The sequence below is a fragment of the Cottoperca gobio genome, chromosome 15, assembly GCF_900634415.1.
Source record: "Cottoperca gobio chromosome 15, fCotGob3.1, whole genome shotgun sequence".
Taxonomy (NCBI): domain Eukaryota; kingdom Metazoa; phylum Chordata; class Actinopteri; order Perciformes; family Bovichtidae; genus Cottoperca; species Cottoperca gobio.
The window spans coordinates 16280561-16294569 of record NC_041369.1 but is presented as its reverse complement, the minus strand read 5'-3'; the positions used below and the strand labels follow the sequence as shown (position 1 = coordinate 16294569).

Genomic DNA, 14009 nt, shown 5'->3' with positions numbered 1-14009 from the left:
TAACACATTTTGATACTTGTTGAGCTTCCAACATGCATTACACTTTCATTCTATGGAGACTTGATGGTATATGATATCTATGTATGTTTTTGTGAAAACCTTTCACTTCTTTAACATATTTGCCACATTCTGATAAAAATTCTTTTCATGTTTAAATTCCTTAATTTAACATTAATTATTTTCTTGGTTAGTGTTATTATGACACCTAATATTGTAAGTGAACCAGGTCTGTATCAAACCTTTAATCTCCTCGTGTTTGTGTTTTGCAGCCTTACTGTTCGCTACATCTACACCTTCATGTGTCAGAGAATCCTTACACCTCAGGAAACATTGTCAGCAAAGATTCAGCTCCAGGAATTATAATTGCGTCAGGTGAGGAGATTATTTGATTTGAACATCCGCACTGTTGTTTATTGATGGTCCTGGATTGTATTCCTCAGCACTTCCAGTCAAATGTGTTGTTTGGTTCTGTTCCCAGCGTTGTCTTTCGCAGCCGCAAACAGTTTCAAAAATAAAATGAAATCAATCCTTCCTGTTCCGTTGAAATAATAACTAAAAGTATGTTTTTGTCTTGTTTGAATGAATAATTAAATTCAACAAATCGTGCTATTCTACCTTTTTGTATTCAGGTGTGGTTGGACCTGAGCTGACCAGTAATAATGTCAGTATTTTCATCACATCTGATGCTGGAAACAGCTGGAGAGAGGTACAGTATGGGGCCCCTATGAATTCATGCGTTTCTGCAGTGATACTTTTTGGATACATTACTTTGCCGAACTGCTTAAAAGTCTTTCCCTCCAATATAATGCAGAACAAAATAAAAAATATGACTTCAGTCAGGCATTATTTGAACAAAGAATATGAATCTGACTGAGTTTTCCCCGGCAACTTTCAGTTCTCGCTTTTCAGTTCTTAGCTGATACAGCCACAAATGCAAAGACATAAAAGAATTGAGGTTTGACGCCGAGCCTGGTGAAGACATGTGCGTCTCTGATCTGTAGAACAAATAAACCAAAAGGAGCGTTGACAGATTGTTTTTGCCGTCGGCTTAAGACAACAAACATCAACAAAGAAAGCAACACTTGCTTGAAACTTTTGTTTAGTCGCACAACTGGGACTCTTGTGTAAAGAACGGTTGAGGTTTCTGCTTGTTTAGTGTGTAGGTGTAAGTATGCATGTTCCTTATGTCGTCATCGGTGCACACTTTGTGTAGACTTGAATCTTTCTCTGGTGTGATAAAGAGAAACTGGTCGTGTGTGCAGGTTTTTCAGGAAGAGTACAGCGTGTTTTTCCTGAATCAAGGAGGATCTCTGGTGGCCATCCGGCACACACCTCTGCCAATTAGACACATTTGGTAAGTCTCTCCAAGGGCGTATCGCATCTTTTTACAGACTATACTCGATCTTCAAAACAAAGGAGGGAGACTGCTTTTCTGCTGAGGATTTCCTTACTGAATGCAACTCTATTTGTGACTGGACTTTCTGTGATCTAACCATTGTTCTCTCCCTCAGGCTGAGTTTTGATGAGGGCAGAAACTGGGACAAATATAGCTTCACCTCCTCTCCGCTCTATGTTGATGGGGTGCTGGGGGAGCCTGGAGAGAACACCCTCATAATGACGTAAGACATGAAGGAACCATAAAGAGCTGATGTGTTTACAGTGTAATTATTGCACTTGGTAACTAAATATTACCCTGATGAAGACTTAGAAGTGTACATAGATATTATTGGGTCTGTTTAATGTGGGTTTTGAAAGGGTTTCATAAGCCCAAGATGTAGAGGAGTTTCTCAACCCTCAGAGGAATATGGATTAAAGCCGGTGCATTAAAATGACCCAAAGTGGAGTTGCAGTTTTTTAATTTTATTTTATCTGCACCATATACCAAATGTTTTTGACCTTGTATTTCTGGCTTGCTTGTGCAGAATATTCGGTCATTTCAGTCATCGATCTGAATGGCAAGTTGTCAAAATTGACTTCCAGTCCATTTTCCAACATCGATGCACATCTGAAGATTACATGACATGGCAGTTACACAATGAGGTAGGAGGATCGTGCTGCTGCTCGCTGATCAAACCCAAGTGAATCTCTTTGATTCAGTCACACAATAAAAGCAAGATGGTACAAGACAAAAAAAAGGGGAAAAGAAACCTCTGAAATGTTTATGATGCATTATTCATCACAGGGCGAAGTGTGCATCATGGGAATGAAGAGAATCTTCCAAAAACTGAAAGCAAACGCTCGATGTGTCAAGACCAGAAATCAGTATATTTCCCAGATGTCAGACTCCTGCCCGTGCACAGAGGCGGATTTTGAGTGGTGAGTTCCCTGCTCTGCAGCTGAAACTACTCTTTTCACTTCATTAAATCCAATGCACAACACATTATCAATCTCCAGAGGCCGAGTCTGTGAGGCATTCTGAACAACAGGAGTGTTTGAAGTGTTTGTATTTTAGGATTTACAACTTGTTATCCTATTTCTGTTGTCTTTCTGTCGATGTTAGTTCATAATATCATTTAAAAACATGCCATCAGTTGAGTTGGATATGCATAACTTTTTTATATAGGTTTGTAGTTGTGATCAATATCTCAAATTAGCATTTTCTTTAATCTGATTTTGATATATAATACAATATCGTAAATGTGTGCAAAAATGACAAATATTAGAAACTACTATATGAACTTTTATGTGGTCATTTTATAAAACACAACTTGTTAAACAAATGTGAACTACAATTTGCTCAGAATAATACATTTTGACATCATGTTATAAAACGGTAATGATCACGTTATTACAGCACACCGGACAGAAGATGACTGGAAGTAATAAATCTCAGCAAACAGTCAAATATGTGATCGCAGTATATTTCTGCATCATTCTACTTTATATCAAGTGCGCTTGAATATATTTCCATAATGAATAAAGACGAATGCCTCAGTCTGGAGTCTATTATAATATGTCTAACTAGTGTCACTTCATGTCACAACTTCTTGTACTTCTACACCCTTGACTCATACTTACTTTTATCTTGTGGATCTCATTAGTGATAAATGAACAGCGCCTACTACAATATTAACGAGCTGAACACCACTTATTGCTGAAAGGCTTATTAATCTGTTTCCTTGATCACAATAAAAGAAAATCTGACAGATCCATGTGACATTCTCAAGGTAGTATTATAGTTTGTGTAAACACGTGCAATTATTTTGCCGCTTCAGAAGATTGATACATAAAACATCAAAACTCGAACACTTTGCTGCTGTGCTGTGAAAGGTTTCCTCGAGCCTAGAACACCTCTATTCACAGCGGGCATGTATTTATTGTGTATGATTCTGTTTGATATTTTTAAATGAATGAGAACTAATCTCGATAACTCCTCAGTGCATGTTTTTTTTTGTACTTATTGTCCCAACTGAAACAGTGACTACGGCTTTGAGAGGCAGATAGACGGGCGCTGCACTCCTGCTTTCTGGTTCGTTCCTTCAGCAACATCTAGAGACTGCATCAGAGGGGAAAGCTTCCTGAACACCACAGGGTACACTTTATTCCTTCATATTGACACGGGCAAGGGGGGGTAGTGGTTGTAAAAATGTCCCTGATATTCTGTATGAAAATGGTTGTTTTTCGTACTAAACACTATCCATTACAGGTTCTTAACCTTCAAAACAGATGGAATGAGGACGATTGGAGAACAATTAGAGCACAAACAGCATTATACATTAGTGTGAGGCTAATCTTTAGCATATTTATTGCCAATATAACCAATTAACTACCAGCCATAATAAGACAACTGCACCTTAACACCACATGCTGCGATTAAAACTAGTAGAACGAGTAAAAGTCAATGTAGTTAAAAGTAATGGATAGATAGTTGAAACGTCAAGAATTTTAACAATGGCTATATTTTTGTATGACAAAAATATTATAACACTTATTTTTTATATCGTAATGTTAAATAACATCTGTTACGAATGGACACAGTTGTAACTGATAGCTGGTGTTGATAACAAGCTAATTGAGCTCATCTGACGGAGCTGGGGGGGGGATGGAGGACACGAGGTTGTTGTATATCTCTTGTGAATGTCCCCCTGTATGTGTTATATGTCTGCTTTTACACGCATGTGGCGCTTATCTGTGTCTTTTTGTATGTCTTTAATAAATACCAGATATCGCCGGGCTTTGTCTAACAACTGCACTGAGGGAACGCTGTTGAAGTACAGCCCCAGGCGACAAAAGTGTCCCAGTCATGCCCCCAGGGGCCTCCAGCTGTTCACCAGTGAGGGAACACTGGTAGCAACACTGGAGAAGAATGTCACTTTCTTGGTCTTTCTGGAAGAGGTGCTGACTTCACTTTATCAGCGCAACAATATTGTGTGTATTACAGGGTGATGCTTGTGAGCTGCATGCTTGTTCTTTAGTGTTTTATCTGTATATCGAGATACTGTCAAAGACGTAGCGCAGAGGCTGCAGCACGAGCGTATCAAATAAATGTGCGACTATACCACTTGACCTCGTTCTTGTACATATTCTTGTTGACATTATGGAAAATGCACTCCGTTATGTGTCAGCGAGGATGCTGACAAAACAACTGAGTCTAAAGTGTGAGTGACAGTATTTTGATTTCTTTTTGAAGGGTCTCGGCTCCATGACAAGTATAACGCTGGACTTTGGCGACGGGACTGCCATATCGTACGTTAACGTAAGCTCCATCGACGACGGGGTCAAACACATCTACAGTAAAGTTGGCATCTACCACGTTTCTGCTACAGCAGCCAACGCTCTGGGCTTTGACAGGGTGGTACTCTATCTCCACGTCTCCTGTGAGTCAAATAACTGGGCATTAAAAAAAAGTTGCCAAAACATAACAATTGCATGATTATTCTTCCAGTGATTTTTGTAAGTGAGAACTGGCCCTTTTTCCTCCAGAAAACTCTTAAGTTAGTGTCTGCATTATGTTAATCACTTGTGGAATACCCCTTTACTTCCGCTCATCACCTGCATACTTGATAAGGTGAACTTTGTTGAGAAATGACAAATAAACAAGTGACCACATCATGAAATAAGTCTTGACCCTTTATCACAGCTAATCGCGCTACAAGATCCAACAGCCTTTAAATAGATCAAAACACTTAAACTTGTGAGCAAAAATAATTCAAACGTTTGGGCAAACATGCTCACGACTCTTCTGTATCTTTAAATTGGCTCATTAAAGCAAGGCTGCATCCAAAATCTCCGTCCAAAGTTTTGAGTGTCACTCACCCCGTGTAGGCGTAAAAGAATGGCTATTTGTTGTCTCCTCGTTGAAAGAGAAGAGCAGCTGTGGTCAGTTTGAATTCAGCTCATTATAATGGATTCCAATGGGGACATTTTCAAGGGTGGCAAACACATTAAAAGCGTCCATAGACACTTTTCAAAAATACTCCCGCAATGCCATCAACTTTTCCACTGTCAGTGTGTGCCAGTCAGTCATTGTTGTGCCAAAAACATGACTAAATACATGGCTCCTGTTCGAATTCTGAGCCTCATGGAAGCAGCGTTTGGTCATATTTAAACAAAAATGTGTTAATTCATAGTGTTCATGTTTTCATGTTTCATGTTTTCTCGAAAGGTCAACTTGAACACGTCCAGCTCTCGGCCCCTTCAGTGGTCGTCAAGAACAAAGCGGTGAACATTACGACAGTGTTGCTCCCCAGCAATGTGGGAACAGTCAGCTATTACTGGTGGTTTGATAACAAAACGGAGGTAAGTGTTTCTTTCTCATTCTCTACCATGCAGCCTATTAACTGAATGACTTAATGGATACACAAGTCACAGTATCTCTCCTCCTTTCTCTTTGGCTCTTTGCCTTACAGCCTGTTGTGACTCTGGACGGAGTGATGTCCTTCACTTTCTCCAAGGAGGGAAGTCACACTGTCACTGTTCAGGCTTCAGTTGGCAATACTGTCCATCAGGACCAAATGACTGTGGCCGTATACGGTAAAGTCAATGCACGTAGACGGCCTCTTAATGGAGTTATAAAGTGAAAACGATGGAGTCAATTTTGTGTATGTTCAAATTGAGAGTGACTCTATTTTCTTTTGATATCTTTAAATATTTTCAACCAAAAATAAATTCTTATCCCGAGGTCCGCTTACTTGGTTTTTCACGAGCTTTTGTTGCCTTCATCAGTGTTTTAATTACTATCACATGACCTAAAAGTACAGAATTTGGGCAACGTGATAACAGGTGGTCGTAAGTGGATGAAGCAAACTCTAAATAGCCGATGAAGGCCATGAGATGTGGCTGAAAGCTCAACTAAGTGGACCTTGTGATATGACCTACCGCAGACCAACCCAACATTGAGCTTATTAAGTAATTACATCTACATTGAACCATCCAAACAATAGCACATAAACGTTGACCGTACAATGTACAGAGTCTGGCGAACCGTAGAAACTGCACTGACGGACACATACAAAGAACATTTACATTATTACATGAAGGCCCATATATCAAGATACAGATCATTTCTTAGTTTTAAATATTTTCCACAAATTCAAAATCCCTCAGGCTATTCTTTGATGTTGATGAATGAGTTGGATAAAGAGTAGATCTCCAGTAAAAATGAAAGAATATTCTAGCTGCCGATAGCGGGAGATGAATTTGTTTTATCATCGGAACTCCAACTGTCTTGTCTAGTCAACACCTATTAAACAAAGTTGACGACTTAGTGCTAGCTAATGATGCATGCACTGGGATACAATATCGGCAAACAAAATATATATGCAAGAAACTATCCCCTTTGCTTCTTACAACGCCAAGATAGAAATTTCACCATTCATCTTATGCACCTTTTTTGGGGTATAATATGCAGCATCTTGAAAGAGACAGAAATATGTTTGGTGCTCTTCGTCAATTTGGCATTCACATTACCATTTAAGCATAGCCTCCGTATTGTCTGATGAAAATAAAGACGTACAGGTGGATCGTTGTAAAGAGGGATTCTACATTTTGTCTACATTTCAGATTATTTTCGGTCCCACGTTTTGGCCTTTTCTTCTAATTTGGACGAGCTGAACCCGGGGGTGTCTGAGTGGAGAGAGGACATCGGCCGTGTGGTGAAGAGCTCCATGGTTCAGGTCAGTTCGTCAGCTGCTAGCTTTTACTATAAAGACTGAAACACAATGAGGAATGATCCCCTTATTGTCAGCAGCAGTGAACCAGCATGGAGAGCAAAACTCAAGTCTTTGTCCAGTGAACCAATGACATTTCCATTCTTGGTTATGCAGCGTTTGTAATGTATGCATGCGGACCTGTGTCAAGCGTTGCACTGCAGCACTTTCACTGTCTTTAACCTCACTCAGCTGTGTAATTAGTTGTTAACCTCTCCTCGCTGACATGGCGCATCACCTGAAATCATTATCAGTACAAGCTTCCAACTGAACTTGTTAAAACACTAAAGGGCAGGAATAACCACAACTGTGACACTTACCATTTGTTCTTTAAAGAGCTGAATGCCATCACCTCGAGACAAAGTACAGAGGGCCACACTGTGGTTAAGTCCGTCTGGTTTCCGCTCTGACACTGCGGGCATGTCAAACGCAGCAGGTTATGTAAAAGACCTGGATACTGAGCTCTATATATATACTACATCTGCCCTCAGTATGAAACATTCCCTTTGACCTTCTGTCTTGTCAGATTTTACCATGGTGTACACCAAGAAACTGACAGGAGACCTCTGGTTATGGCATAAATGCACTTAAAGCCGTGGCCTTTACCAAAGACTGTCAAATTAAACTTGCATATTTTGGTTGATACGTGCATTATATCTCGACAGTGACTGGTACTTAGACAAATTATATGAAGTAGAGAGCGAGCCGTATTTATTCAATAATACAGGCTCAATAGATAGAATATCACTTCAAACACTGTGAATTAAAAAACCTTTTTAATGAGGTTTTGTTGTTAATATGAAAGGTCACAGGAATCAACGAGGATCAGCTCCTGGTCACAGTGCTTCCAGGTTTACCGACAACCGCAGAGATTTTCATCGTGCCAGAGAAGAGGCCAAGAGACGGAGGCATGGATGAAAAGTTGGCTCACCTGAATCAGGTACTGTCTCATTAAATCATTTAAATGGCCCCTGGCAGATGCTCACTATAATGTGTCTTTCTGTAATAAATAAAACCGCAGAAAAGTTAGCTGAGGAAGTCAAAAGGCTCCAGAGAAGACGTACCTGGAGAATATGTCCTTTGCATTTAGATTGCCATTCAACACTAATGAGTTATCAGTTTGAGCTCTAGATGTTTTATGATGTTTGGACATGTCTCTCACCACAAGGTTACATCTTGTCTGCGTGGGTCGACTTCCGCAACACAATATTTGTACAGAAGCACGTTCTTCTTGTGACATATTCTCATAAGGTTACATCTTATAGTCACATATACATACATTGTTTTCACAGTAATTTACATATTTTTTCACATTGTAGGCTGAAAATCAAGGTACATTTCTCCAGACAATTAATTTCATCAACAGTTGTAGTCCTACGTTGGAGGATTTGCCTGCAGTCAATTTGCGTGATAGCTTTGCTTGTAGCCAAAAGTATCCTGTGCCATGATCCCATCCAGGATTTCACCCTGGTATGATGTAACAAAAGAGCCATCAACCTCTTTTCATCATCTCGTTTGCAATCTCTTGCCAATATGGAAGAAGTTAATTTTAATTTCCTTTCCTAAATATAACTGTCAATCATCCTTAACTATCTTTCTCCAATTTCTGTTTGACGTGGACAGTAAAGTAGTTTTGTGAGTTTTGTGTTCCACTGTATAGTCTTGATATTAGATGCTTGTTGTCTTTAATCTTATATGCATCACTGAATACGTTCAAATTAGGTCCACTGTCCTTAACTTGACTTGACTCTGACTTGAGGATATCTGAAGAACAGAGGTATTTTAAAGAAAAGGTTTGCATGCACTATAACCAAAATACAGTGAACAGATGCCTCCCCTGTTATATCTACTCCCATATTTATTAGTTACAGATACAGAATATTTTATACAAGAAGCTAAAAGTAATTTAGTCATCCTTTTCAGGCAGCCATTGGTTCCCCGAAATTTCACTCTAGTACAAAAACTTGTAGAGACTTAAAACTAGATTACGGCGAGGCAATACATCACAATGAGCATCATGTCTACATTTATTTGTCAAAGTTACATTATTGTTGCATGCTAACACAGTTTTAAGTGCAGCTTTATTTGGAAAGTCTGCACTCTGTAGCCACACAACGATAAGGTTAAGTTTGACAAAAATATATGCAGACATGATGCTCATTGTGATGGATTACCGAAGTCAACCAAGTTTAAAGTCTCTGCAAATGTATTTTCATACCATGGTGAAATGATTGGACACCACTGGCTGCATGGCAGGTAGGAAAAATGCTATGTTATTCTACGGAAAAGGTCAGCAGTAATGAAGAGTGTACATTTTTTTGTAGTAATTGGAGTAAAATATGTGGAAAAACTCTGGTGTGGTTCACAAAGGGACAGCACGCACAGAGAACAAGAGGAATATGTTTTCTATAGATGGCACATAGGACCCGTCTCATCTCACATTGCTCCAGAAGACGTCTTCCTCATTTAGTTTTAGAGTGAACCCCTTAGATTTCCTGCAGAGTCATTTAATTGAAGAACTGCTTCTCAATTACTGTATTTGTGTTTTTATGATGCTTAAATTATGCACAAACTAAATAAGTTATAATTTTAATAAGTGTTCTTTGCTGCTACTACTGCAGTCATTGAGTCACAGAGGCTCAAGCTTTCAAAAAATGTGATTCTTTGTCTTTATTGCTCGAGTCCTAAATGATTTAATGTTCCCACACTCTGCATTTCAAACCCTCCTAAAGAGTAATGCATAATGTCAACACTAGAGGGCAATGTCTTCCCGTGTAAAAGCACGCAAACAGCATTCATCAGAGCACTGAAATAATACTCACAAAGCATCGACTCACTGCCGCCTTTTAGAAGTTGGGAGACTTGGCTACACCTTCTAGATAATAACAACACAACAATAATCATTTCAAGCCTCCATGCCTCATGGTTGTTGTTATTGTCTAACGGAAAAATAACATTCTTTAAAATGAATCTCTTATTGTTATAGAAAGCTATTAAATGTGTGACAAAACAATAAAACACAGCTGTTTAAGGCACCAGCTGAAGTAAAGCTCATTCATTCATCATAACCGATAGGACCTCGACTTATCAAAATTAACATAATTTTGCTGGCTCACATTCAGTCTTGAACTAAGTTTAATAGGTATTTAATTACATTGATGCATCATATAATTGGCAGAATCGAGAAAGGAGACAAACTGGGGCAGGCGGCCTGGATTGGGAATTAAAGAGATGTATTTATCTAAAGCCTGTCTGATTACCTGGCAGAACCTCAGACAATAGGGTAATAAATCTTCAGTTCACCGCTCTCATCTCCAGTGAATGACTTGCAATGTGGATGCATTAAGTGAGCATGTGCCCACACATACACACATGCATGTGGTGAGTGTATGTGTGAAGCAGCTTATTAAAATGTGTAATAGATTTACTGACCCTGATATGCCACTAGAACAAAAAGTAATTATTCATACTGTGTAGTGCAGTCTAATTTTAACCAGTGGAAAGATTTTAGAAAGAGCGAAATGGAATTAGTGAGGCATGGCTAAGGACTCAAATGGGCTCTGGGAACACATTTTGGTCCCCTGTTAAATGACTGCTTCATCTAGGTGTGAAAAGCAGGAGAACTTGAGGCACTTCAGGACAAAAAATTAAAACAGCAATTTTAAGATATTAGAGCATACTTTGATTTCCAATAGCCTACTTGAACTTTTAAATCGGTAAATCGTGTCTTCTTGAAAACAGGTTTACTGAAGAAGAAAAAAAACAGGTGAGAAATTCTGTTTTAATCGAAATAGCAATAGACTTTTTTTTTTTTTTATGTCACTGCCACACCATAAGCCAGCTGTCCTTTTTACCTGATAGGGTTTCCATCGCCATTAAAAGTCTGCCAGGTTTCGCTGAAGCAGGTTTGGTTTCCTGTGTGTCATATCACCGTTTGCTCCTCTTTAAAAGGAAGCAAAAATTGTGATTCATAATTCAGGGTGTTAGATGAAATGAGTACGGTTGAAATATTGATGACTGTGGAATATTGCTGTGCTGCCGCTGCTAACTGAGTCTTCTATGCTCCATCACTCGTCCTCATAGCTTTCTCAGGTTCTGCTAAGTGCTTTGAACCAAGACCTCATCCAGTTTACACTCAAACCGGGGGTGCAGGTGAACGTGTACGCCACGCAGCTGTCGCCAGGTGAGTCTGCTCCCTCTGCCACACGCGTACCGGAACAAATGGTAGTCCGATCCAGTTTGGGGAGAGTGGTGCATCTCAGGTGGTTGTGTCTCGGTTATTTGAGGCCAGACGTTGTGCAATCCTTCCAGTTTGGAGGTGAAGATGACTATTAAATCTACATGGGAAGAAACTCGTCTACAGGCTTTTAGATGTCAACTGAAATCTGTTTTTATGATGTTATTGGTGTATTGTTTGTTTTTAATATATTTACACTCCCTGGAGAGCAGTGTTGATAGCAAATAGATTTCTCTGGATAAAGAGTGCATCGATTGGATAGTAGGTCTCAGTCATTGTCAGCATAACAACGCAGCGGTGTTACTCCATTGTTATATCATTTATATTTCACATCAAAAATATGCATGTACTCTCATTTGTCCTGCATGTGCACTAACTTTCTCTTTCATTCTTTCTCCTTTAAAGCTCCTCTTGTGGACAGCAGTGATAGTGGCCACAGCGGCACTGCAGTCATCATGCTCGTGTCGGTCGTACTCATGGGCTTGGCTGTCTTTGTCATATATAAATTTAAGAGGTACAGTATACTGGATATAATATATTGTAACCACATAAAAGGCACAGGAAAACTGTAAAAGTATGTGTAAAGATCCATCCTCAGGTGTGCAGACTTGCATCATTGCAGAGATATCTACAATAAGATAGATGTTATTGTTTTTTTTGTGTGTGTGTGTGTGTGTGTGTGTGTGTGCGTGCGTGTTTGCATAACGACACTGTTCAGAGTCGGCCACATTATCCACAAGCAAACACCTCACTGCTGAACTCCTAAAACTTTCCAGAAGTATTTCGACTCCATATATCTCTGAGTTATGGACACCCGCGACACAATAATAGCTTGAGGAATAAGACAATTCCCCTCTGTCTCAATCTGCGGAATATTACAGGGAATGACAGTCTAATCAATTCTCCCAGAGTGCTGAATGGGTGTCAGAGTCCTGCAGTTATCAATATTCATCTATCTGACAATGTGAGGGTTGACCTTTTGGAAATGCTAAACACAGCCATCCAAGGTGAGGCATACTCTGCAGAATGGCAGGAAAGGTTGAGGAGATAAGCCCTGAGACAACATATATTATACAGTGAGGGACATACAGTAAATAGCATCCTCTGCAGCAGCTAATCTCATGCCAATCATAGGATTGCTTCGGTTCATCTGTAGTTTGAAGACTTTTACTCATTATAAAGTAAAACATTACTTAACTTTAGCTTTCAAGATCATAATTACTAAACTAAGAAATCAACTTTTAGTTTCTAAAGCTGCCTCAAATGTCACAGCACCAGCTGCAGCGCGAAATCACAGGGGGAGAGTCTGAAATTAGAAAGGCAAGATGTTAGTTTTAAGCAGAATTGGGGGTGCATCTGAGGGGATGAAAAATTGATTGAAAACGGAGGTGAACAATATGCAAGTGAGAGAGCAATGCCCAGTGGAGTGCGAAATGCCCTAGTTTTTCCAGCTTTCAAGCAATCCGCTCCCATCCTTAACAGTTAAAAATAGTGTGTGACACATTATGCTTAGTGGAAGCATTAGTGGAACAGACCTGATGGCAGGTTTCCATTAGCTTGCCTGTTTTAAAAAAAGGTCCCCCCTCCCTCCCTCCCTCCTACTGCATGACCTGCAGGAAGATCCCGGGTATCAACACGTACACAGCGGAGCAGCCTGACAAAGAACAAGAGGTCATCCCCACAGTGACCTCCATAGCCATCCCAAGCCCCGAGGGAGACAAGCTAACCTCGCTGGATCGTGTGGATGTACAGTTGGATTCCAAAGGCAGAGGTATTAATGCGTCTTTCTTTAAGCTACAGTCATTCCTCAGGAATGTTCAGGGTTTATTCAGTTATTTTTGGATTCTTGTGTTGGACAATGAGGGTAAATTCCTCTATGTAGTGTTTTATTCGATCACTTTACAAAGTAATGATGTGAGTAAGTGTAACACCTATAAAAGAGGTCAGATAATCATCACCTGGATACAAACTTTAATAGCATTTAGTGTTATCTGGTGTGTAGTGGTTTTATTTGCCCAGGGTTTGAGATATCCAACTATTTCTTAAGTACAAAGTTTTTCCAATAAAAAGCAATTCACAGCAACACCGAGGAAGAGTAAAGCTGTAAAGGTGCAGTTGTATATTACTCTTCCATCACTTCTGTTGAAGCCCACATTGTAAAAAAAAAAGAGGATGTTTTTCCTGTTCCCTTGCCGTCTCCGGGCAGCTTTTCTTCAACTTTTCCTTGCAAATTCTCAGAAACAGTCATGCCCTGTATTTGGAAGTGCAGTCATTATTCCTTGTTAATTAGTACAGAAGACTTTAGGTGGTTATCCACACACAAAACATTTAAGCTTGCCAGTTTCTCGGAGAGCGCCTGAGAGATAGAGAAAAAAGCCTTTAACCAGGATAAACTTTAAGCTTGTAGCATTTCTGTTATTTTCTCTGCGATTATGTGGAGAACTTGTTGACCGTTTTACACACATGTTGTGAGCATAATGTTCTAACTGATGGTTTTGTGTTGTGAAGTGAGTTATGTTTGATGTATAGCAGCATCTTGTGCGATGGACCAAATGTTTAGCATGACATAGAAAGAAACATCAAAGCACCCTGGCAGTCACCATGTTTAGTTCAGTATTATTCTA

General features: G+C 39.6%; 1 protein-coding gene across 1 annotated transcript in view; it reads left to right on the top strand.

Moving 5' to 3' along the window:
• LOC115020480 (VPS10 domain-containing receptor SorCS1-like) overlaps positions 1 to 14009 on the top strand; it is a 41811-nt gene that overhangs the window by 25212 nt on the left and 2590 nt on the right. Inside the window, 16 exon segments of the mRNA XM_029450546.1 lie at positions 270 to 372; positions 630 to 706; positions 1263 to 1354; positions 1512 to 1619; positions 1923 to 2040; positions 2183 to 2316; positions 3419 to 3532; positions 4164 to 4335; positions 4631 to 4817; positions 5606 to 5739; positions 5850 to 5973; positions 7003 to 7115; positions 7954 to 8088; positions 11232 to 11331; positions 11791 to 11899; positions 13002 to 13156. Of these exon segments, the coding sequence (XP_029306406.1) occupies positions 270 to 372; positions 630 to 706; positions 1263 to 1354; positions 1512 to 1619; positions 1923 to 2040; positions 2183 to 2316; positions 3419 to 3532; positions 4164 to 4335; positions 4631 to 4817; positions 5606 to 5739; positions 5850 to 5973; positions 7003 to 7115; positions 7954 to 8088; positions 11232 to 11331; positions 11791 to 11899; positions 13002 to 13156 (1975 nt within the window).